The sequence below is a fragment of the Poromitra crassiceps genome (genome assembly GCF_964638095.1).
Source record: "Poromitra crassiceps genome assembly, chromosome: 1".
NCBI classification, from domain to species: domain Eukaryota; kingdom Metazoa; phylum Chordata; class Actinopteri; order Beryciformes; family Melamphaidae; genus Poromitra; species Poromitra crassiceps.
This window is the reverse complement of record NC_139623.1, coordinates 1,946,619-1,972,939: the sequence shown is the minus strand read 5'-3', so window position 1 is coordinate 1,972,939 and position 26,321 is coordinate 1,946,619. Positions and strand designations below refer to the sequence as shown.

Below are 26,321 nucleotides of genomic sequence, written 5' to 3'. Positions count from 1 at the left end.
GTAATTATTATCACAAAGGATCTGGCTGGTAGCACCATGTTATACGGCTGGTAGCACCATGTTGTAATGTTGGTATGTTTGTTTTTGTTTGTTTGTTTTGTGTGTCTGAGTTTGTTTTGCTTTTGTTCTGTTCTGTTCTGTTCTGTTTTTTTTTTTTTTTTTTTATTATCACAAAGGGAGCCGGTTGGCCAATTCCCCCTGCTCCCCCGGTCATTGCTGCATCACCTCTCCCGATCTGGGGAGAGTTGGACCAGCATATGCTTCGTCCCATAAATGTGCAGTCACCAGCCACTTTGCGGTGCAACCGCTTCTATGAGTGACTTTGTGTGTATGAGCACGAGAGTTCACGTGAGTGTAGTCACCTGGGGCCGGTTGCACAAAACACCTTGAGTTAAGATTTTCCTTAGAGTCCGAGTTAAGGTGTCCATAAAATAAAATTAGTTGCACAAAACACCCTTAAGTCTTCCCCTTAAGGTTAAACATTTTAAGTAAAACAAGCACAAGACTGAATGGACTCTGTTTCAAGTGGACTCTGTTTCATTTTTTGTCCCACTGATAACGTCACAATGTCTATGACATCATCAGTGACAACATTATTGACCAAAATATCCTATGACATCACTGATGATGTCATAGACATTGTGATATCATCAGTGATGTCATAAGCGTTGTGACATCATCAGTGACAGTGATGTAATCAGTGATGCGAAGTGTGTGCAATTGTGCGCTGCACATGCCAATGTGTTTAACAATATATATATATATATATATATATATATGATTGATTGATTGATTGATTGATTGATTGATTGCAACTGCCCTCTGTTTAAGCTATGTTGGCTGCAGGCATGAACGTTAGTGAATAAACTTAACGCACCCCTGTTGTCAGTACAATTCATCTTCACTTCGGCCGCCCTAGACGACTGGTCTGGGCCACAGTATGGATATTGGGGTGAATGGGAGCATTTTGGGTGGACACTTTTTGTTGACATTGTATTTGCACTATATAGTTTTAGCAATACAGTAGGTGGCGGTAATGCACCATTTAAGGATGCCAACCGCCATAAAACTCAACAGAAGAAGAACAGTACAATTCATCCAATCAGCGCACGACGTGGGTGGAAGTGACGTGTGGCTGATTTGAAAACCCAGTGGTAACACAGGCAGTTAAAGTGTCAGGCTAGTTAAAGTGGAGTCTTTTTGTTTATCGTGCTGTAAATATGAAGCGAGATTAATTAATTTGTCAGACCGTAAACACGGTGAGTGGATTTGATTTTTTTTTTTAAATATTATTTAAGGTGTGTTTATATATGTTGGACTTTTGCGCTGTGAATTACGAGAGAACCCGTTTGCAAAAGTTTGCCAGATCGCTAACATTTTAAGCTAACGCTAGCCTCGACGAGACACTTCATTCTTCATTCTGTCTCGAAGTAGCACCCAATATGACGTTGCAGGCGCCGCTAAAATGGCCTTAAATCTTTAATATAACGTCGCAATCACAATAAAAAAGTACGTACTTTCGCACAAGGTTGAGTCTGTGTCTCGGGTCGAGGCTAAGCTAACGCTAACCGTAACGTAGCCGGCTTCGGAAAGGCAGAGGAACCCCCTTGGGGAGCTAACGTTAGCGTTAGCTAGCCACATATTAGTCATTGCGCATTTATGCATAATCGAGCTAACGTTAATGTTACCACAATATTGTAACGTGTAACGTTATGAGGGCGATTTAACGTTAACGTTAACGCAGCCCACAAACTGTCACTCTCATTCCCGTTGACACCTCTATGGATACGATATAGCTAGCCCTATTAGCCCCATACAGTTCTGTTTTGTATGGGAAGGTCTTTATGCCACACCCCATAAATATGGCAATCTAATGATGTCGTGCTTTTCTGCAAATGTACTAACGTTACCAGATAGAGTTTAAACCAGTGGTCAACAACCAGTAGATCGAGATCTACTGGTAGATATAGATCCCCAAATCATTTTTGGATAATGAATGAGTGTAACTTTGTAGTGTCAGTGTCTTGTATTCAACCAGTCAGTCTGTATGTTTTGCAAGCGGACAAATTAAATATACATTAACAAATACTGTTTATTGCTCATTGATTGCTTATCATTGAAATTATAAACAACATTTAATTTATGGTCACGTCTACCCACACAAGTATGTATGGAATACGAGTTTATGATTTTTTTGTAATTATGTTTTGGTGGGTGTACAAACAAAGTCTATTATCAGGTTTACTGTTACAGCGGAGGGGGGGGGGGTGGACAGGTAGATTATGCTGTTGAAAAATGTAAAAGTAGATCTGAAGTGTAAAAATGTTTGGCACCCCTGGTTTAAACGTTACATCTCTAACTTACTCCTGGCCCATTGAATATTGTGGGAATAAATACTTTTAATAAGTGCTGTTTGGAGTGTTGAATGTATCTGAATTGAAGAGAGGCTTATAAAGACGTCTTGCATAATCACCTAATCCCTCGATTTCAGATGGAGGGAGAGGAGCATACGGACAGAAAGCAGCGACTTGCAATGCTTCTTCAAAACCTCAACAAAATTAAAAAGCACCTCAATCTCAATGAAGGTAAGTGTTTACCCAATGGCCCTGTCATTGTGAGGTCAGTCTCCATTTGTCAGTACAGGATAAACTGATTTTAACATCTCACATTTTTGTTACAGATGACACAGACAATATTAACCAGGTCCTCGGCTCAAACTCTCCAGAAAGTTGTCGGACATATCTGATGGACCTGGAGAAGAAGGCTGACCCTCACCTGGATCGGAACCATCTCATCAGGCTCATGGACTTTTATACAAGAGTGTTCTCCAATATCCCACTCGGAGACCACGCTCAAAATGAGAGCTATGCCAAGATGTTGGTCAGATTCGCAGAGCTGAAAGCGTGAGTAGCTATAATGTTTAACCTACTCTTTCAAGACCTTCTACTTTAACCTCTTTCAGCCTCTGATTGCATGCTGAAATAATCAACCAACATAACTCATTTTGATATGCTTATCAAATGACAGTTTGGTAGATATAAAGTCTTTCCCCCCTTTTTTTGTTCTACTAGAATCCAAGATGTCAATGCGGCAGAAGCCAACTTCAATGTGGCAAGAACTCACGGCCAGGATTTTGCATTTGTCCACATCGCTCATGCACAGTTTGTGCATTCTCAAGGTAAAGACGGATGCCTTTTGTTGTTATTGAAAAATATGAAGGAATATATCAACTTATTCTCATTGTGGTATTATGTGAGATGCTTCAGTGTCTGCTCTCTCATCTTACCAGGCAACAGAAAGAGAGCCATTTACATTTTGCAGAGGGCAATTGAACTGGACGCCAAACCGAAAGAAGTGCTGGAGGTGGAATTACAAAGCCTGCAGACAGAAAAAGCACAACCTGTTTGTTCTCAGGATAAGGAAAATGTACCAGGTTAGTATTTATGACACCATGGCATAAAACACAGTTGACCCACTTAATTGAAGATATACTGTACAATTAATTAGTTGTGAAAATCACCGTTATACCCAATAACTTTTATCCTTGTTCTTTTTGTGTTTTCCCAACTGATTACCATACTTTCTTATGTTTCTCTTCACCAGTATTACCCAACCATAATTTGCATGATTCAGCCAAACATGGCAAATTTCAAAAGGTCTGCAGGAACTCAGACGGGACAGATGACTTACAGCTCCCCACTGTTTTTCTCTCGGGGTAAGAATAAAACAAGTGCTTTCAATTTTTACCAGGTATTAATTTTGTTCTAAAACATAAAATCTTACATCCTACATCTGGGCCTCAGGACAGAGTGCTTGAGTGGATCATCAGATGACCAGCTGCCACGATGGAGGTCTGAATCTCAGTCCAAGAGAGCTGTTGGCTTGGTGAGAGTTGGATTTCTTCCTGCCAGTATTTCCCCCCTATTTGTCCAAATGGTGGATGCAACTGATTTCCGATCAGTCTTTGAAATTGTGCTCTGACCTTTTGCTTTACAGCGAGGGAGAGCTCCCATAGTTCCCATCCCAGAAATGGAGGATGTTGATGACGACGGGATACCCTCGAAGAAAAGTGCATTCATCCCCAGCAGCTTGTCCAGGTAATTATGTAAGACAGGGATTTTTCTTCTTTTTCTTTTTTCCCCCATGACAAGGACCCACAGGTAGTTAGGCATTCGACCATGGACTTCTTCTGTTATATTTTATTTTGTCCTGAGGAATGGCATCCGAGAAGATTTTTGTTGTTAGCTATGGCTTTGTACATAATGACATACCGTAACTGTCTGTACTGGCGGTGGGGAGGTAGAAACCTAGGCTGAAAATAGTCATCACTGATGGAGGACACACACACTTGTATGTTGACTCAAACTGCTTACTATACTTTGCATTGTAATTCCTGAGTATATCACTCTCAGGGATGCAAACTGGTCACCTTTTTCATCCCAAAATAGGATTTCTGAGTGGTTTTGTGTCTGCCCTGCTATGTGGTATCTGTCACCTTTTCACTCTCCATGAGTTTGCATCCCTGCACTCTACTGTGTAATTGAAAGTATTGTAATGCATTTTTTATGCCTCCGCCGGCGATAGCCAGGCCGGAGGCATTATAGATCCGGGTTGTCTGTCTGTACGTACGTATGTCCGTCCGCACGATGTTCGTTAACGCGATATCTGAGGAACGCCTTGACGGAATTTCATCAAATTTGCCTCAAACATCGACTCAGACTCAAGGATGATCTGATTAGATTTTGGTGATCAAGGTCACTGTGACCTCACGAATGCCATTCCCAAGTTCGTTAAAGCGATATCTCAAGAACGGCTTGATGGAATTTCTGCCAATTTGGCTCAAACGTCGACTTTGGCGTAAGGATGAACGGATTACATTTTGGTGATCAAAGGTCAAGGTCACTGTGACCTCTCCAATGCCATTTTCAAGCTTTTCCAGCTTGTTAACGCCATATCTCAGGAATGCCTTGACGGAATTTCATCAAATTTGCCTCAAACATTAACTTGGCCTCAAGGATGAACTGATTACGGTACATTTTGGTGGTCAAATTTTAAGGTCACTGTGACCTCACGAACGCCATTCCCAAGTTCGTTAACGCAGTATCTCAAGAACGGCTTGATAGAATTTCTTCGAATTTGCCTCAAACGTCCACTTGGACTCAAGGATGAACTGATTACATTTTGGTGGTCAAAGTTCAAGGTCACTGTGACCTCACACACCCAATTTCCAAGCTCTGTAACTAGGGCTGCACAATTAATCGTATTTTCATCGTCATTGCAATATGAACATACGCAATAAACACATCGCAAAGACTGCCTGAAACGCAATGAATAACAAAAGTGGTTTTATTTACATGCGTCATGCATTCCCACTCAGCATCTGATCATTTTGTCTTGTACACCTTTCCCTTGCAACAGTGCGCTCCGCCCCTCTGCCAAAGCCCAAACACGCTGTGTGTAGTTTCAGCTAGAGTCAGTGTGTATTTAATTTCTTTATTCAGTGGGCATAGGCTATGTTTGGGGTCTATGTTAGCATTATTAAAGCAGAAAGACATAGGAACTGTATAGCTAATATTCATACTTTAATATTTGTTTATTTATCGCAAGTCGTATCGCCATCACTATATTGAACAATGTTATTGCACATCGCAGATTTTCCTCATATCGTGCAGGCCTATCTGTAACGCAACATCACAGGAGCGCCTTGACGGAATTTCTTCCAATTTGCCTCAAATGGTGATTTGAACTCAAGAATGAACTAATGGCGGAGGCATAAGTCCGCGTTGCGGTCGTTGTAGTCATGACATTGCATTCTTGTTCCCTAAGTGGAATTTTAGTTGTAACTGTAGTTATGTAGGCCACATGATGCATCTTAACTGTTTTAATTCTGTTTCAGGCAAACATCTGGTTCAAGTACCAGCTCAATGTTTGCTTTATCGTCCTCCAAGAAAACTGCTGTTGATGGAGATTTCCTCAGTCTTAAAGTGAGTAAAAAGTGAGCTTGTTTTCTTGGTTACTGGTTTTGGTGCCTAGTTGGCCAAATAAATATTAAAGGAGGAGGAGCACTTAACAACTTTTTAACCATAAGTCTATGAATTGGTCCTCACTAATGCATTGCAAATTCAAAAAGATTTTTGTATTTTGGGACTTCCCACAGCCCGTCTCCAAGACACAGAGCGAGTACACAGGACATGATGCTGTCTTATATCATGTATTAGTGAGGACCAATATATGGAGATATGGTTAAAAAGGACAATGTGTTCCTTTAAATCAGTCTTTTGCACTGCTTTGTTCCCAGTCAACAACTACCAGTCCAGTGCTTCGCCCCTGGGAGGACAGGCCAATGGTGGACTCCACCACCACACTCCTTCACAGGCAGGACACGAGGGACACCTCTATGATGGAAGGTATTATATCATTGAGAGAGTATGGCACACCATCCATCCAGCGCTGTGTAGTATTTAGACATTCTAACTGTAGAGCTGTGTGGACTGGACAATGGGACATTTACAGTAATTTTGTGTCCTTTTGATAAGTTGTGTTTTTCCCTGGCAGATACAACTCTCAATTTTGACCAGATCCTCAATTCAAAAGCCCCAGAGTCGTGTTGGGCATATCTGCTGAAACTGGAGAAGAGAGGCAACCCTCACACAGATGTGAACCTCCTTAACAAGCTAAAGGACCGTTATTCTAATGTATTCTCCCGAATGCCAATTGCAAAATACAGCAAGAACGAGAGCTACGTCAGGATCCTGGTCAGATATGCTGAACTCAAGGGGTGAGTGTGGGTGGAAATATCTACATTATAGTAAAGGCATTTTGGGATGCGTTTTTGGGGGGAAGTGTCAATTCCATGTGTGGTATGGGGGTGTCTAGTGTGGTACTATCAAAGGTCAAAATGTATGGCATGTATTCATATACATAGCCTCAAGTATAGGACAAATCAGCGTGACATCACAACAACAAAAAAGCAGCAGCAGTAGGAAATAAAGCTGAAAAGCTGTGCCAAACAAACTATATCTCAAAAACTATACATCACATTGTTTATATTTTGACTTTGTGAGTGTTGGCAGAAGTAGCTCAAGAATCTGATGTGTTATATATGCATGTAGTGTTAAAGTTGTGTGAACTGTTGCAGTTTTAAAATGTGTGAATTTAGTAAAAAGTACAGCCTGCTAGAGGGAGACACACTCGAGGCTTGCTCCATAGGGTCCCATTATAAAGGCTGAAAAAAGCCCGCAGGGTTGACGTATTTTTGTAGTCGGAAGGCAGAAGTCCCGGACATGTCGGAGCTTAAAGCGAAAAGTGAATGGGGTTTTAGAATGGGGATTTCACGTAAATGTATAAAATAAGGTCTATGGTTAACAAAAGTGTTCAGCAGGATAATCTTAATGAATGTGAAGCACTTTTATGCCTTTTGAAGCGTTTTCTGAAAATCGCGTTAAATACATTTACATTTCAAAAGACATAAAAGTGATTCACCTTTGTGAAGAATATCCTGCCGAACACAAATTACCACTCCCATAAACTTTTAACCATATACCTTATTTTATGTTGGTCTCGACCTAGTTTCAAGATGAGGACCAGTCATGTTACCTCACATCACAATAGGCATCAGCTCTCAACTTAAGTCAAGCGTAATCCTAGTGTGACGTCCGTTATGACGTGTGTCTCCTGACTCATCACCCCATCCTCAATGGCCAATCAGTCCCTGTCAATATGAGGTTGGTAATGACGTCACTGCCGAGGCTATGAGGTGGCAGTACATATAGCCATGCTCAGCGCGTCATCGTCCTCTTTCCCTGATCTTTCACCTCTATGGTCGTTGTACCTGGGCGGATCGTATCCCATCCTCTGAAGCTGTGTTTCGCCCCACCCACCTCCCCAGGCCACCACCAATGTCTTGACAGTAGGATTACGCTTGACTTAAGCTGAGAGCTGATGCCTATTGTGATGTGAGGTAACATGACTGGTCCTCATCTTGAAACTAGGTCGAGACCAACATTTCAATCATGAGCGACCAGTGGGTAAAATTTAACGAGCAAGCTTTATTCACAAATGGCACGGCAACTAATTTTATGGCATGAACTGGTATGGCATCTATGGCAAGGCATCTATAGCAAGGCAGCATGGCAACTAATTCTTTGGCGTAATGACTCTGTGGTAAGATGCCTCTCTTCTTGTGGTGAGAGGCGGGCATCTGTTCGAGGAGGGCATCTTACCACAGAGTCATTACGCCAAAGAATTAGTTGCCATGCTGCCTTGCCATAGATGCCTTAGAATTAGTTGCCATACAATTTCATGCCGTAAAATTAGTTGCCATGCCATTTGTGAATACAGCTTCCTTGTAAAATTTTACGATTCCCACTGGTCCCTCATGATTGAAATGCATTTACAGTACGTGAAATCCCCATTCTAAAAAAAAACAACCATAAGCTCCAACATGCTACTTCCGGACTAATTCCTGCGGTGCTCTATTGCACCCGTAAGTCTGTTGAAGCAGTTTGTTTACCAACATCCTGATCCCTCGTGTACAAGTCTGTGTGACTGGATTTATTGAATCTTGTTCTGTAGGTTCAAAGAAAATCCATGCTATCATTTAACCCTGACCAAGGCATGTTGCAGCCAGAACATGTTTGCTTTTAATATCAATGATTTTTCAGTAGTCATCTAAAAGTACCTGCTTTTTCCATTCTTCTGTAGGATTGAAGACCCAGAAGAGGCACGGGACCACTTCATAGTTGCAAGATCCAACTGCAAAGGCTTTGCCTTTGTCCATGTGGCACACGCCCAGTTCGAACTCTCTCAAGGTATACTGCTCAATTACAGTACTGTTATTTATTGTAGTTATTTGACAGAAACCTGATGTGGAATAGGCTCACTCAGCACATTTCGTATTTGAGTTCAAGCTCCTGAGTTAGTAGTTTGGTGTCTTCCTTTAATATCTTCTTAAATGCATTATACCGTACATTTATTTACAAGCAATAGTGACAGCAGGTGCTCTCACAAAAGGCCGCCAACAATTTAAAGATGTGCACGTGTCCAAATGCTCCTCCACTTGCCTAGTGGTTTATGTATTTTTCGGTATACTGAAGTCAAAAATATTAGACAGCCCTTGTGTAAAATCTCATCTGTATTTTTTAAATGCCAGGATGTTGTACTTTTTTTAGTTTAGATTAGACATTGACAAAATGCTATCCAAGGAATTAGGGATGCACGATATATCGGCAATCATATCGGTATCGGCCGATGTTGGTCATTTTTTAACACGTTGAGTGCCAATGACGAGATATCTCGGCTTACAGAATCCAACCGTTGAGTGCCAAAGACGAGATATCTCGGCTTAAAATTTTTTTTTTTTTTTTTTGACGGTGGGACATCGATCAACCCCTTTTACGTCTCCTATACCAATATTGGAGGAAGAGAATGTGTATAATCTATTTTACCGACCAGCTAAGTGGCGACAGTGCTCTCCAGACAGAGAGAAAGCCGAGCAAAAACAGCCGCGGGAGAAAGCCATTCTCAAGGAAATAGCTGGGCGAAAACGCTTTCGATTTCACACACACACACACACACACTCGAGTACCTTTGAGCATAAATAAGACCAGAATCGCAAAAGCTTCATCAAAGCTCTCAGCCGACACCCCAAGAAACGAACGAGCCCGTTTTACAGTAATCCAGACTCGCCCGAGAGCGGCCGCGGAGCCAGCAGCAGCAGCACAGACGGAGGGAGGAGTTTGGAGACACACACACACACACACACACACACACACACAAACACACACAAACACAATACAGTATACAGACTTGCCCAAGGGCACCCATAATCACAGGCACGTGAGGTGGTTCTAAAAATCAATTTATCTCAAAACTCTCTGAAAATCTCTGAAACCATGCTGTACTCAACGGCTAATATCTACATAACTACTAACTCTACAAACTAACTCTTTTAGACAGAGAAAGCACACATTCTATTAGTACTTTTGTGAACTTTGTGTTCACAAAGTCAAAGCAGAAAAGAATCCTCGGCTCTTGTAAAATGAGCCAGAATCCTCAAAAAAACCCTCTGGCAGAAGCTAACTACAGTATTGAAAAACGGCTGGCAGTGAATGTGTTAACATATCGGTCATATCGGTATCGGTCAGATGTTGCAATGTTAATATCGGTTATCATTATCAGCTAAATTCTTCACATTGGTATGAAATAATGCAGTAAATCTATGATTTATGGGCTTTTCCAAAGGCTTTGCAAATAAAGAAATGCATAACTTTTTCAAATTCAGTGTTAACATGTGTTTTTCAGTATGTACAAAATGTGATGATCATAAATATTTGGTTTTATACAGATCATATCGACATCGGTAGATATCGGTTATCGGCCATAACAGCAATGTTAATATCGGTTATCGGCATCGGCCAAAATTTTCATATCGGTGCATCCCTACAAGGAATAGTTCAAAATGAACAACAACCCATAATGTACATAGTGCACACCTGTCAAATTAACCAACATAATCAGAGAAAGACTGTTTTTGCTGTGAGCAGGACATGAAATGCACATTTGATATAAGCATGGTTGTGTAAATCCTACCTACGGCACCACATTGTTGTGTACTGTATATGCTAACTTTTCTTCCTGGTTCCCCTTAAGGTAATGTGAACAAAGCAACTTCAATTCTACGCAAAGCCCAGACGTTAAACGCTAGGCCAGGCGAGATGCTAGAGGTAGCCTTGTGTAACCTCAAAGCTGGGGAAAAACACCTGGTACCCACAGAGGAGGAGGAGTGCTCCCCAGGTAGAGTACCGAGTCAACTTCCTAATGGTATCAAACTATTGACCGTATGTCTGATTCATTCTCTAGGTCAAACTACAGTGGTGTAGTTTGTCCATTTTTATGACCATCTTTCCTACTTCTAGATTTGCAGAACCATGGTCCACAAAGTGTTGCAACTTGTGGGGGAACACAGGAGTTGCAGATTCCTGCTCGGGTGTCTGTGGAGCAGCCTAAACCTGCCAGCAAGGAGCCTTTATCGGCGTGGAAGATGCCAGCTCCTGTTGGCCGGCATTTTTCTCCAGAGGTGAGATACATTATTTTGGGCTTTAGGTCCAAAAAAAAATCTGTCTTGCTAGCTGTGTTTCCATCAAACTGTTAAAATGAATTTCAAGCAAACTTTTGAAATGTGGTAAGCAAAAGTGAATTAGGTGAATTTCCGTCAGCTGGGTCTTATAATTAGTACGATTTGGCAAGCTGTTGGAGTTCTTATGTGTCAGCTAATGTGTGACATAATGTGAGTAATGGCCAAACAACCATGACGGGCAACCTTATACAGTCAGATATACAGAGATACAGTCAGCAGGTATAATCTTTCATGGCATTAGAGTTACACTTGAGAACTCCTGAACAGTTGTGCAATGAGATCAAACCAAGCATGCATCATAATTTATTCAACAAATGTGGTTCAGTCAGAATTGATTGGATAATTTCTTTATCTATAGAAAGGTTTTCCTCTTTTCTTTTTAGTAACATTGAGGAAATTTTATCAAAATTTGCCATTTCCATTCCAAAGTAAACCCACCTGCTGTCTGTTGTTGTTGATCCTACTTTTTTTTTTTTTTTTTTTTTTTTTTTACCGTTTCTACAATTAAACAGATCCTATGTATTATTTAGTCTCCCAAACATACCATGGTGTTCACTAAATACTTTTCTTCCTAGGATAAACCCACTACAACTCCTGACTCTCGACCTGTTCACCATCTGCTGGACTCCCTCCCCACTCCCTCCCTCCCTCTCCCATCCAGCCTGAACCCACCTATGGTCTGCCAGACGCCCAACAACTACAAAGTCCCCTGTGCTAACAGGTAACATCTTGACTTGTGTCTGCCGCTCCTGAAAAAGCTTTCAAATCAAGATTGTAATAGTTGTTGCATACAGTTAGATAAGGCATTGTCTTTAATTATTTTTTTCCGCCGATGCCTATTTGAAATAAATAGTTCTGTTGTCTGAACAGAAACTTTACTCTGTGCGGGTTGTTTGGTTATCTACTTGGGAAAGAGTAGCCTGGGCGAACCCAGCCTTCAACGTGACGTCACAGACTAGGCCTGTAACGTCAGTTTGTTTCTTTGTGATTGATAGTACATAGAGGTCACGTGGAGGCTGGGTATACGCAGGCTAGGGAAAGAGTCAGTGGAGTTAATGTTATATAGGACATCTTTCTCTTTCTCCCCTCAGTTATATCACCCCAGTTGTAAAGAGAAAACCTGAATCAGCTTCTTCTGCAGCACGCGGAGCCGGACCCACGCAGCAACCCTGCATACCTATAAGCCAAGCGTCCTACTTGCAAACAGGTCCAGATGCCCCATGCCAGGTACCAGATGCCCCATGCCTTTGCAGTTATTGAATACATTGCTTTTATTTTGTGGACTCAGAAGACACAATACAGCAAAATATAAACCCATGGACCGTAACACTATATTAAGAGGAGATAGTTTTCACCCACGGGTACTTATAAAAAGTCTGCCCATCAGTCAGTTCCACCATGTCTGTCTTACTCCACACAAGCCGCCGACCTCTCAAATAGATTCCTCCGTAGAGTATATAAAGCAGAGTGGGTTATTAATGCGGCCAGGGAACGTTTTTACCAGGTGACCCAGCTTCAATGCCTCAGCCTAAAAGTAACAAAAACGTTTCAGAAAACTCCTATATGTTGCACCAAGTATTCCCTGCTTGGTGTGCAATTTAGAGAAGTCATTAAAAAACACTGGCATATTGTTGAATCAGATCCTAAATTAAAGAGTCTATACTGAAACTCCTAAACTTGTTTTTAAATGACCTACTAATCTAAGGGACTGCCTGGTCAAGTCCGATATGCCCATTGTGCACCTATCCTTGCTGTGCCAGATAGTAATTATAAATGTGGTGGCTGTGTTCAATGCAATTACACGCACAAATGTACATCTTTCAGTCACCCGCACAGTGGACATAGTGTATCTAGGTGGTGCTATATCACCCGCACAGTGGCCATAGTGTATCTAGGTGGTGCTATATCACCCGCACAGTGGCCATAGTGTATCTAGGTGGTGCTATATCACCCGCACAGTGGCCATAGTGTATCTAGGTGGTGCTATATCACCCGCACAGTGGCCATAGTGTATCTAGGTGGTGCTATATCACTTGTAGCACCACGCACGTCACATTTCTCATCTGCTGCCCTTGCTTATGTGGGTAAGACCTCTCGCCCATTACGTACCAGGATGAGCGAACCCCGACCACGAAAGGAGGCTCCTGCAGCGGGACTACTGGATCTATTTCCTCAATACCATGGGCCCTATCTTCGCAAAGCTGTAATTTAGCGTTTGTGCTCGTTTAACGCCGTGCGCAATGCAAATTGGGGACGGGCACAAGCGCATGCCTGTTATCATTGTACTGGGCATAGGTGTGCCACATGCCAAATCAGGCGTTTCAGCGCTAAAATGTGGTGATAGATGGCATTATCCTATCGTCAGAAGCGCACAATTACTTTGCGCTAAGAGCTTTGAAAAGGACCTCTTATCCGCTAAAACACTCGCTGCGCTTGAGCGCACCATAATCTCTGTGCAGTGCAGAAACATCATTACGCAGGGATGTGCCATCCCAGGACATTAAATTCTGCTGCTAAAATTGGGTAACCGGCAGATTATTCGGTGAGGCAATCAACTATAATTCACTGAGAAACTTTTATCACATCACAACGAGGGATTATGGTAAATTAATTGAGAAAGCTTGTACATTGTAGCCTACTTGCAATAGGCTATTCACCTTCACCTGCTATAACCCGGAGGGTCGTTGGCATCACAGCCAATCTGTCACAAGCTCTGTCCATCTCTCTGTCCTCAGCACGAGTCAAGTTTTAATTGAGTCCACTGTAAATCCTCCAATCTTTTCTTTTGTCTCTGCCGTTTACCCGCTGCAAACACGTTTCTATTGTCCCACCCCAGTCAACAAAATAACCCGAATTGCATCAAAACTCAGATGTTTTTAACAGGTATATGATGTGATGGTGTCGTTATGAGATAGGGATAATATATAGTATATATTATATTATAGTATATAGTATATATTGACTGTATATATTATATACAGTCAATATATTATGTATATATTATATACAGTCAATATGCCTACACCTATCCAAATTACGCATGGGGAGAATTACAGCATGTCTCACGCAAACTGTACAGGGACTGTGAGATGGGAATCTGATTGATGTAACGCCCAGGCATTGCCAGGCCACACCTGTGAATAATTCTCGTGATTAACACCGCCCAAATCCCGTTTGCTCCGTGCATAAATGATTTGGCACGCCTCTAATCTGTGTTTGCGCCTGTTGTTGTGACCAGTTATGCTCCCCTGCGAGTAATTGCATTTTTTGTCTGTTTTAACTTAAAAACAGGGAGGTCATGTCTACCCAAACAATTATATCATTTTTAAACCGTTATGTTTCTGTATAAATCATTACAATATATGCTCCCGTGAGGTGGTGATGGGTTTTGCTGCTGCTGGGCGCGGGTTCAAAACTCGGCATAACACCTGGACAGTGGACTGAAATCTTCCCTGCCTTAAGGAACGCACAAACAGGTGCGCAAGCGTAAATAGGGGATATCGCCTGTACCAAGATAGGGCCCCATGTCTCCTAATGGTTTGAATGAGGAATTTGACATTAAACCTCTTTTGTAATTTGTCCTATTCTATTATTGTTATTTCTATACAATTCTTAGTCTATTTTTTTGTACCCTATGTATTTTTCTACTATGTGTTTTATTGATGTCTAGGCTATATGTTAGGTCTATATAACTTCACCGATTGCAGGTAGGCTCCTTTTAAGGCATTAGTCAGCTGAAGACCCACTGCGCGCCGTGCGTGGGTTGAAACGTTGTTGTGGTCATCATTCAATATTTGGAGCTGCTCCAGTGTGTGCGGATATTCACTTTTTCAGCCACTGTGAAAAATATTCTCATGTCACCACCCACCTTATGTTATTCTATAGTGGATGAATCCAAACATCAAAAAGACTAAGTGACTTATTTTTCATTGTGCAACTGTATTTGACCATTTTCACAGCAGGCATTATGTGTCTAAAAGGCAGGATAAACACAGGAGCAACCAAAACATTAATGAGGGTTTCCAACTTCCAATCCATCTAGGTGTTCTAGTGCTGGGGCCCTCATTAATGTTTTGTTGCACATGTGTTTACCCTGCCTTTTAGACACAAAATGGATGCTGCGAAAAAGGCCCATTCTCATTGATTATGACTATTTCAACCTCCATATAGAGAAGTAACTTCTTCCCCATCAGATACCGATGTTTTCATCACAAGAACTACTATAATAAATACCATAAGCCCAGCCAGCTTCTTATCGGTCAGTTAAGTGTTAGCAGAGGCGAAAACTATGATAAATGTGGACATGTAGAGCATTGTAGCGTGTCATGTTACATTATGCTCTGTAGAGGCTTCATAATGAGCAAATTAGCCAGGCTTGTCATGTCAAACCAAAAATAAGTTAACGGCTTGTAAACTGGTGCAAAACATTGCAGCATTGTTGTGAGTTTTGACAACTGTGTCTGTAGCTTCTTTGAGCTGACTAGTAAACATTTCAAGTCGAACTGAACCCAAAAATTACTTTTCTTTTCTTTTAGTTCAAATATTTCAATTATATAACAATTGTATGAAACATACTAAATAAATCAAACGGCAATGTCTGAGAATGCAAGGAAATGTAACTGGCTCGTTAAAACTCGCATTCCAGGAATATTCCAGGTATTTACCGCAATAGCGATAATGGCGCGGGCCTGAGAGCCTGGTTGTCAGGGGTCGCCCCTCGGAGATTCCAGGCGGGCGGGCAGCACCCATGCATCGGATTGTCCGCTCGTTCCACACAGAAGTAGCTGGCTGCCTGGTACTCGGCGGATCCCACTCGCGTAGCACGACAACATGCTGAATCCCACTCGATTTGGGGGTGGAACACCTCAGGATTGGCCAATGCCAAAGCCAGTCCCCAGAATTGTCAAATCAAATCATCAACATGCTACTATGACCCACCTCTCAACCTGTCATCTCAGACAAGTTATGTTTTCAGTCTGAAACGGACTCCGACCCACGTGCCACTTGGGCTCCGAACGGTTTCAGTTCGATTTTAAACACTGGCGCACAATTCTGGAACTTTTACCTTTTACCTTGATCTGATCTGTTTTTAGCTGCTCTGTTTTATGTGCTTTTACTATGTTGCTATTATTGCTATGTTTGTTTTTAGTTTTACTCTGTGAAGCACCTTGAGATTTTGTTGTATTTTAAAGTGTGCTATACAAATGAAATCCATTATTATTATTTAGACTTTTTTCTTCTTCTTTTCTTTCAGAAATATAAACATGCAGATGCATTTTCTTTAGCTATTTGACTTGCCTGATACATTCTCTGGCTGACTGAATGTGAATCTGAACCTTGGTGATGTTAGGATTATGTGGTATTCCTGTCCAGCTCTCTTTAGATGAGCATTGCCTCTTTATCATTAATACTTTTATCTTACCGTTCACTGCTTAAGTTGCATAATGAATGGTTTAAAACTGCCATGATAGGATATGTTTGTTTGAATCCTATTTTAGGCTTCCGTCACTGCTTTGTCAGACGAAATCATCACCATTAACGGCAAGACGTTCTACGTTCTCAAGATGATTGGACGGGGTGGATCTAGCAAGGTAAATTAAGTTATGAAGCAAAAAGTGCTGCCTTGTGTTTAATAATTGGTGTGGGTGTTGTTTGTACTGTAACATACCCTTTCTTGTCTGTTTGACTGTTGTTTTCTTTGTTCCTTTAGGTGTACCAGGTCCTGGATGACAACAAGCAGTTGTTTGCTGTGAAGTATGTCAACCTTGAGGATGCTGACCCTCAGACGGTGCAAAGCTACAAAAATGAGATTGAGCATCTGAATCACTTGCAGGAGTACAGCGACCAGATTATCAAGCTGTTTGACTAGTGAGTACATGGTCTCTCACATGTATGAGAATTTGCATAATAACCGCACAACATATTGAGATCAAGATGAATGGAATGGAATGAATGCAAAAAATATGTATGATAGGAAAACATGAAATATATTCAGTATGCAATAATAGGGGTGGGAGAAAAAATCGATTCACCTAAGTATCGCGATTTTTAATGTCACGATTTTTTGGATCGATCTTTTATTCCAGAATCGATAATCGCAAATTAAAATTTTTTTTTTTTTTTTTTTTTTTTTTTTTTGGTGCTTGCAGTCAGGCCACTCACTGAACAGCAGGCTAGGCGCCGCCTACTGGTTTACTAGTGGTTTTATTACTTTATTAGTTAGTCTGAAGTAATAATTACACTTCAGGGTTAAAGTGGGTGCATCTCATTGTAAAATTGGACTTCAAACGGCCCAAATCTGGCTTCAAACGGCCCAAATTTCACGCGCGTTGGCCCATATCGGCCTGGCCTGCTTGGTATCTAATGCCCGGCCTGAATTATGATCCCAGTCCGCCCCTGTTTTTAACTATATCGCCCAGCCCTACTCATGATATATAATATACAGTCTCTAGTGTATGATTCAACTTTTCCCATGTTCTAATCTAGTGTAAAAAAGCAAACAAACTGAAAAAATAAAAGAAAAAAATAAACAAAAATCGCAATAAATCGTAATATCGAATCGCAATAATCGTAGAATCGCAATAATCGTGAATCGCAATATATATCGAATCGGCACCAAAGTATCGTGATAGTATCGAATCGGGAGATAAGTGAATCGGCACAGCCCTATGCAATAATAATGCCCATGTTCTGATAATGATTTGTTGTCTGTGTGATTGCAGTGAAATAACCAACACCTACACGTATATCACAGCCTGTGCCCCGGTTTATACATGAAGATGTACATTGTTTGCTAAACTGTTCCAGTACACATGTACTTTACTTCGTGATTCAAACTTGCTCAAATTATCCAAGAAGCTCCTTTTTCTCTTCATGGAATGAATGCGAAAAATATGTATGATATGAAAACGTGAAATATATTCAGTATGTAATAATAATAATAATAATAATAATAATAATGCACATGTTCTGATAATGATTTGTTGTGTGTGTGATTGCAGTGAAATAACCAACAGCTACATCTACATGCTGATGGAGTGTGGGAACCTGGACCTGAACACTTTTTTGCGAAAGCGTAAGACTGTGAACCCGCTGGAGAGGAAATTCTACTGGGAAAACATGCTGGAGGCTGTCCACACCATCCACAGACATGGTTCTCTCCCTTTGGCCCTCACTCATCATTCACTCATTGACACACTAATATAACCTCACTTTAGAACCATTGCATAAGCACATTTCATTATGTGAATATGTGTCTGTCGTGTCTTCTTTACAGGTATTGTCCATAGTGACTTGAAGCCAGCCAATTTTGTCATTGTGAATGCTTCGCTCAAGTTGATCGACTTTGGCATAGCTAACCGCCTCCAACCAGATGTAACGAGCATTATGAAGGATTCACACGTAAGATTTATCTTAATGACAAGTCTCCATACATTTCGATGATCATTACAAACCCGTGCCTGTCATTAATATGTGTCCTGGGTGATCGGACTGTAATCGGTTCGAGCAAAAACACAAGTGTAAATGTAATGTGTCTCCAATCCACATAAGGGCTACGGAACGGACCCTAACCCTAACAGAAATAAGTATTTATGTGTCAATCCAACCAGGAAACATGCAAAAGCAACAGGCAGCTCCAATAGTGATGTGCGTGATATTCTTTGGAAATAGAAATCTGATTCCAATGTGTATACCAGAGATGCATTTGAATGCTAGGTTTAATGCAATTCAATTAATTACATATACATACATTGCGGATATGATGCATGTTAATGCAAGGTGAAAAGGGGGCCTGCGTATAATCAATGCATTGTTTGCTAAACACAGGTGGGAACCCTGAACTACATGCCCCCCGAAGCCATCAAGGGCACTTTCTCCAAGGTATTCTTACTCTGCAAATTCTGTGAACAGTGCAGTCATTTATGATGATTGGAGAAGAATGGTGAAATATCTTTCTAATTTTGTTCCTAAGATCAGTCCCAAAGGTGATGTGTGGTCCCTTGGTTGCATCCTGTACTACATGACCTATGGGAAGACTCCATTCCAAACTATCACCAATCAGTTTGCCAAGCTGCAGGCCATCACCGATCCTTCCCATAAGATCGAATTTCCTGACCTTGCAGAGAGGGATCTGCTGAATGTGTTGAAGGTGAGAGAGCTCAGCTGAAATCTGGGATTGCTGCATTGATGTAAACACAATGGCTCCGTCACATAGGGAATAACTTAACTTTTCCCCACAGCGCTGGACCAGCGGCCTCGCTGGGGTCATAAGATGAAAAAGTCATGACGGTCACTCACTCAGTCAGTCACTCGTGGACTTTAGTGGGAAAATGGCCATAGCTAGGGATAGGAAGGTGCTAGACTAGAGAGTCAGGATTCGAGGCGTGGCTAGGATTAGTGGCTCGGGGGATATGGGGGGGAGGCCATAGGGATAGGAAGGTGGTAGAGAGTCGGGATTCGAGGGGTGGGTAGGTGGAGTGGCTAGGGCAGTAGTTCCCAACCTTGGGGTCACCTGAAAAACAAAACAAAAAACGTTTTGATTTTATTTTATTATTATTATTTTAAGCACCACACACAATTCAAAACTATGACGTATATAAATATATATATTTGAGTTGTGAGTTTAATGTCAGAATTCTGAGGGGAAAAGTCAATTCTGAGTTTAAAGTGAATTTTGAGAAAAGTCTGACTTCTGAGATTAAAGATCATACAACAAACACACCCCTCACTGGCTTGAACCCCACCTCCATTCATGGCAAGACAGTAGAACAGGTCAACAACTTCAAATATCTTGGACTCCCTTTGGACAATAAACTCAGCGTTGACCAACACATCACTGATATCTACAAACGATCCCAGCATTGACTCCATGTCATCCGTAAACTCCGAACACTTTCTGTTACCCGCCAACTAGGCTTGGCGATATCTATTTTTTCATACCTTCATACCTGCCTGACATTAAACCCCGGTATACGGTATATGACGGGATTCGTTTCAACAGTCGGGGGGCTCTGTTGGCTCTTGTTCTCTTGGCTGTTAAAATAAAAATTCATGTATACATTCATGTACATCAATAAGAAAAAAGATGCTTCTACTCTATTTCAGAAAACTTTATTTACATGAACAAAATGTTGTCCTCAATGGAGAATGACAAACAAACAGAATGGATACTGTTATGGGCAAGCCTGTAACATGTTCAGTTTAGTTTAAAGTGGTCTTAACCCATTGATACCTGATGCAGCATTTGTGTGTGTATCCCTTTAAGTTCGCGGTCTTAAAGGGATACACACACAAATGAGGGATATACACGCAAATGCTGCATCAGGTATCGATGGGTTAAACAATTGTGTTGCTTGTAACACATGTGTGCTTGCCTATTAATAAGGTTAAAAAAAGTAGCCTACAAATGGCGAATAAAAATAAATCAACACAAATAATTTAGGCTAAGCCCAACACAGGCAAGGACACTTGCGCCTATTTTGGCTGAACAAAAAAGATAGAAAACTGTTTTGACGGTATTGGAAATCATACCGTCGGTATTTCTAAATACCCCGCCGACCCCGGTATACCGTAATACCTTAATACTGCCCAAGCCTACCGCCAACTCCTGTTCCTGCTGTACAAAAGTATAATTTCACCCAGTTCTGTACTGTTCCCCCTGCTTCTACAACATGCTGACCATATCCAACAAAACCAAACTCATCAAGATCAATTATGTTGCCTCCAAAATCATCTACCTCCCCACACCCAATCTGTCGGACATGAATGACAAAGCCATTAAATGCCTCACACTTGCATTGCAATAGTGAACAACACTGGTCACCCACTCAATCCACACTTTACACTACTGCCCTCAGGCCGCAGATACAGGTCATTGAAATGGGGAAAAGCATGTTTTGGTAAAGGTTTTGTCCCCTCGGCAATAGCTGCCCTGAACAAACTGGCCTGCTGACCTTGCATAGATCCAGACCTTATGTTTTGTTATATGTATTGGGATACTGGTGGGAGGGTGTATGTTATGTTTTGTTATATGTATTGGGATACTGGTGGGAGGGTGTATGTTATGTTGTGTTATATGTATTGGGATACTGGTGGGAGGGTGTATGTTATGTTGTGTTATATGTATTGGGATACTGGTGGGAGGGTGTATGTTATGTTGTGTTATATGTATTGGGATACTGGTGGGAGGGTGTATGTTATGTTGTGTTATATGTATTGGGATACTGGTGGGAGGGTGTATGTTATGTTGTGTTATATGTATTGGGATACTGGTGGGAGGGTGTATGTTATGTTGTGTTATATGTATTGGGATACTGGTGGGAGGGTGTATGTTATGTTGTGTTATATGTATTGGGATACTGGTGGGAGGGTGTATGTTATGTTGTGTTATATGTATTGGGATACTGGTGGGAGGGTGTATGTTATGTTGTGTTATATGTATTGGGATACTGGTGGGAGGGTGTATGTTATGTTGTGTTATATGTATTGGGATACTGGTGGGAGGGTGTATGTTATGTTGTGTTATATGTATTGGGATACTGGTGGGAGGGTGTATGTTATGTTGTGTTATATGTATTGGGATACTGGTGGGAGGGTGTATGTTGTGAAAACAAATTTCCTGAGGGACAAATAAAGCTATCAGTCAGAATTCAGAGAAAAAAAGTCAGCATTCTGATTTTAATGTCCAAGGGCCCTATCTTCGCAAAAGCGGTAATTTCTGCGTTTGCGCTCATTTAAAGCTGCGCGCATTGGGGGCGTGCACAAGCGCATGCCTGTTATAATTGTACTGGACATAGGCGTGCCACATGCCAAACCAGGCATCTACCCCCACAAAACTGTGGTGGTAGATGCCATGGCATTATCCTATCGTCAGCAGCGTGCAATTACTTCGCGCTAAGAGCTTTTAAAAGCACCTCTTATGTGCTAAATACCCGGCTGCGCTTGAGCGCATCATAATTTCCGTGTTGCGCAGCGCACTGCAGAGTAAAATTCCTTTTGGATATGTCATTACACACAGCCTTGCCACGCCAGGACATCAAATAGTGCTGCTAAAATTTGATATTAGCAGATAATTCAGTGAGGCAATCAACTATTAATACCTCACTGAGAAACTTATCACATCGCAAAGAGGGAAATGAATTGAGAAAACTGGTTGGACAATGGACATAGGCTATTCACCTTCACCTATCCTATCCCATAACCCGGAGGGTCGTTGGCACCACAGACGATCTGTCAATAAGCTCTCTCCATCTCTGTCCTCGGCACGAGTGAGTCCACTCTATTACGCATGGAGAGAATTACAGCATATTGTATGCCTCGCGCAAACAGCCATTGCGAGACGGGAATCCGATTAGTTTTTATTGATGTAACGCCGAGGCATTGCCTGGCCATGCCTGTGAATAATTCTGGTACTTAAGACCGCCCAAATCCCGTTTGCGCAGGCATTTTGGGGGCGCAGATGATTTGGCACGGCTCTAATTTGCGCCTGCGGCACGTGCCCTGAATGTTTCCGCATCCCCGCCGAAAATTGCATCCCCACCATATTTCGGGGCTGTTTTAACTTAGAAAAGGAGGGAGGTCACGTCTACACTGACAATTATATCGCTTTTAAACAGTTACATTTCTGTATAAATCAGTACAATATGCTCCCGTGAGGTGGGGATGCGTTTAGCTGCTGTCGGGCGGGGGTGCAAAACTTGGCATAACACCTGGACAAATGCGCAAGGCGGACTGCTATCTTCCCTGCCTTAAGTCACGCACAAACAGGTACGCAAGCGCAAATATGTGATATTGGCTCGGTTTCCCAAAAGCTTCTTAGCGCTAAGAAGCTTCTTTAACCCTTCTTAAGGCCCCCTTAAGAAGCAAACGCGTTTCCCAATTGCTTCTTAGCCTGAAATCGTGTTTTTTAATGAGCTTGCCTTTTAGACACAAAATGGTGGCTGCGAAAAAGGCCTATAAAGTCAGAATCCCGAGATTAAATTGTCATCACTGAGCAATTGTGATGTCATCAGTGATGAGTGGCACCGTGGGCTTAAATATTTGCACTTGTTGGCTGACTAATTGTTGTGCAATGAGAAGATTGGTAGAGTTTCACCTCAGTATAACAAGTATTACGTGCTTTTTAAATTATCCAAACTAGCTTATACTTTCAACATTCAAGTTAGACATGCACCTCCCAAATATACACTGCTGATTCATCAGCACTCACCATAGTGAATTAAATATTGTACAAACTGAAATGGTCTACCACTTTTGTTGCACAGTAAGGAGATGGAGAAGCTTATAATAATTTGCCAAAAAGTCAGTCTTCTATCAAGTCAGTGGATTGGAACAATGGTTGAAATGTGATTGATGTGACATGAAAAACATGGATAACTTCACGTCTCTTCTGTCGTCTGATTCTGCCAGAGATGCCTGGTGCGAGACCCCAGGGAGCGAATCTCCATCGCTGAACTTCTGAAACATCCATACCTGCAGCTTCAGCCACAGCCACAGCCACCACCTGAGCCAGGTGTGCACACACACACACACTCACACACACACACACACACACACACACACACACACACACACACACACACACACACACACACACTCACACACACACACACACACTCACACACACACACACACACACACACACACACACACACACACACACACACACACACTCAACAATACTGTGTCTGTGTGCTACTACTTAGAAGCCAACTTTGCTGATTATCATGTGAGACTGAGCTTGATTCACCTCCTTGCTTCAGAAAATCCCTACAACAGTGATCTCAGGAAAGTGCTAACGGACCTTGCAGCCCTCCAGTCACCCAACAGCATTGTCAGAGCAGCTAATGTAAGCTTAACTTGATAGAACGGCAAGTTGATTGCGAATCTGAAAGAATACATTCATTTTCTCTGACCGTCAATTTCTGTGATACTAATTCTGCGTTTTGCGTCCCACAGAATTTGGCAAAAATGTGCAGCAGTGGCAAGAAGCTGGACGTTGCAGATTGTGTGAACATGTGGAAATGAAACAAATGTGGAAAATGTGAAGAGGATGTGTTTTCATCTTGGATCACTTTGCCGATTTTTAACCAGCTTTGTATCATCACAATGTCTGTAGTATATGGAAATGAACAATCTTTATCTTCCCTCCATGTTGCCTGGACAGAGAACGCCCCTTTAATTTGCCAGCAGAAGTGATGCAGCATTTCGCGTACCGTAATCAAAGGTGTTTCACGTCACCCGGCGGAGTTTCTGCCGACAAATTAAAGGAGTTCTTGGTCCAGGAAACACGGAGGGAAGGTAAACATGGTTTATTTCATTATCCTACCAAAATTGTAACGATACAAAGCTGGTTGAAAATCAGCCAAGTGATCATTTAACCTTTTATTGTTACCACTTTTTGAGAACTCTTTCACTTTTTCTTTTTTTACCACTGACTTGCAGTAGCAATATCTTGTGTTATAAGATGTATTTCTAAGTCTGTATGTTGTATTTCCTGGCAACTTTAAGCAAGCAGTATACTCAAATAATGAATGTTTTGTATCCTTTTTTTGTGACCAAATATTTTTATTTTATTCGCTCTTGTCTTAGAACATGTAACAATATAATTAAAAAAAAAAACAGTATGAATAGACTTCTTCAACTTTATTATGTCCCCGAGGGGCAATTTGGTTTAATCCGTTCAGATACAGTACAATGCCAAAAACCAGAACTCTGTCAGTCGCAGCAGCAGTGAGAACAATAAAACAAGACGGATAGAAAGTACTGCAAAGTAAAAGTATACCGTATATATAAAAGCAATGTATACATTCACTACGTCAAAGAAAAATTGGAGGTCACAAAAAGGAAAAATAACCACAACAAAAAGGACAAACATATGAAACAAACCACATATCAAACTGAGATTAAACCCAAAACCAAAACAAACCAACCCCCAACCAACCAGCTCCCAGAATTTAGCTACTGGAGGACATTCCCAGAAGATATGTAGGAAAGTACCATCCGCTTTCCTAGTACACAGAGTGCAAATAGTCTGGGATTACTTTCATTAAACAAAGCTTTCTGGGTGTCAAAGTCTGAGCAAAATTAAAGTGTATTTGTTGATGATCTTGGTTTCTGGAAGCTAGGAGTATATTGGACCATACACTCTCCCAGTTAAAATCTGGGTCCAGTAACGGGATTTCGGCTCTGCATACCACATCCAAAGCCAAGGCTCTATATAAGCATGCTCTAAGATAAACCCATACAATTTGGAGACTTGTACCTGTAGTACCATGCAGTATAGTATACAGTGGGTGTGAAGTAAGTGGACTCTGCCATGGAATACCGCTAGCCCCTAGAGACGACAGAGAAATTAAATTCTGAACATAAATCTTGGAAGGTGCGCAAACCCTCCTCTCCATATATGTCGCTCAGAGTGTGAACCCCTTTCTCTAATGTATTGTATTCTTAAGAATTAGTGTAAAATGTGTGTCAGCTGAGGTAAAGGTGGTGACTGCAAATGCTGACAAAGGACTTTATTGTCACACACATTACCGTTTGTGAGAAGGACAAGTCATGTTGCCCTTACAGCCTACTGAGAAAGGCTTCACATTGTGAATTTGTCACATATAGAATTACCTTACAGAGCACACTGAATTAAACATGATTGGGATTCTATTGCCATATGAAAACAGTCTGCCTTTAATGCTTGTAAATGTTTGTGTCCAGCTAAGACTAAACTGTTATGGGGGAGAAATGTAAAGAAAAAAGCCACACAACATACTGTACATAGCGTATTTTTTATAGCTTTTTATCTGTTTTCTTTTGAGATCTCTAGAGTATCTTTACCTGTTGTTTTTGTCAATCACTCATCCTAAACCTGGTCACAAACGGTCAATGGCATGGCATTTTAGGTTCTAATTATAGACAAGTTTAATATACATTTTCACACTATATTCCAAAGCATAGCACTGCATCGTTATTTCCCAGGTCTTGAATCTGGTTGCACCACATTTTTGGGGTCCCAATGCTATGCGGGTGTTATTATGTTTATATGTTTATATTATGTTATATGTTTTATGTATGTTCTTTTGACCCAAATAGCTAATTTCTTAATGTTTAGGTTTTTGTACTTGTATGACTTGAGCTTGAAATAAAACTGTTTTTGGGAAAGAAAAAAACTGAGTGAAAATGAATGCACACC

At 41.3% G+C, this 26,321-nt stretch overlaps 1 protein-coding gene across 1 annotated transcript; it reads left to right on the top strand.

The window, feature by feature from the left end:
• Positions 1-1,183: 1,183 nt before the first annotated feature.
• ttk (ttk protein kinase) lies at positions 1,184-26,150 on the top strand. The gene is made up of 25 exons (XM_083634657.1): positions 1,184-1,259; positions 2,492-2,585; positions 2,681-2,903; positions 3,072-3,178; positions 3,290-3,433; positions 3,604-3,715; positions 3,804-3,885; positions 3,997-4,097; positions 5,897-5,984; positions 6,299-6,407; positions 6,556-6,778; positions 8,704-8,810; positions 10,651-10,794; positions 10,917-11,077; positions 11,713-11,858; positions 12,229-12,364; positions 16,636-16,728; positions 16,848-17,005; positions 18,139-18,290; positions 18,414-18,538; positions 18,965-19,018; positions 19,110-19,286; positions 23,546-23,648; positions 23,899-23,984; positions 24,095-26,150. The coding sequence occupies exons 2-25, from the start codon at positions 2,492-2,494 to the stop codon at positions 24,161-24,163; spliced, it is 2,994 nt and encodes a 997-aa protein (XP_083490783.1). The 5' UTR covers positions 1,184-1,259; the 3' UTR covers positions 24,164-26,150.
• Positions 26,151-26,321: the final 171 nt, after the last annotated feature.

What these genes read in the sequence shown, in the direction of transcription:
- ttk (XM_083634657.1), top strand. Translation starts at nt 2,492, where the DNA reads ATGGAGGGAGAGGAGCATACGGACAGAAAGCAGCGACTTGCAATGCTT. An exon ending in CCCACTGTTTTTCTCTCGGG is followed by an intron (nt 3,716 to 3,803) that starts GTAAGAATAAAA and finishes TCTGGGCCTCAG; the next exon opens with GACAGAGTGCTTGAGTGGAT. An exon ending in ACAGCCACCACCTGAGCCAG is followed by an intron (nt 23,649 to 23,898) that starts GTGTGCACACAC and finishes TCCTTGCTTCAG; the next exon opens with AAAATCCCTACAACAGTGAT.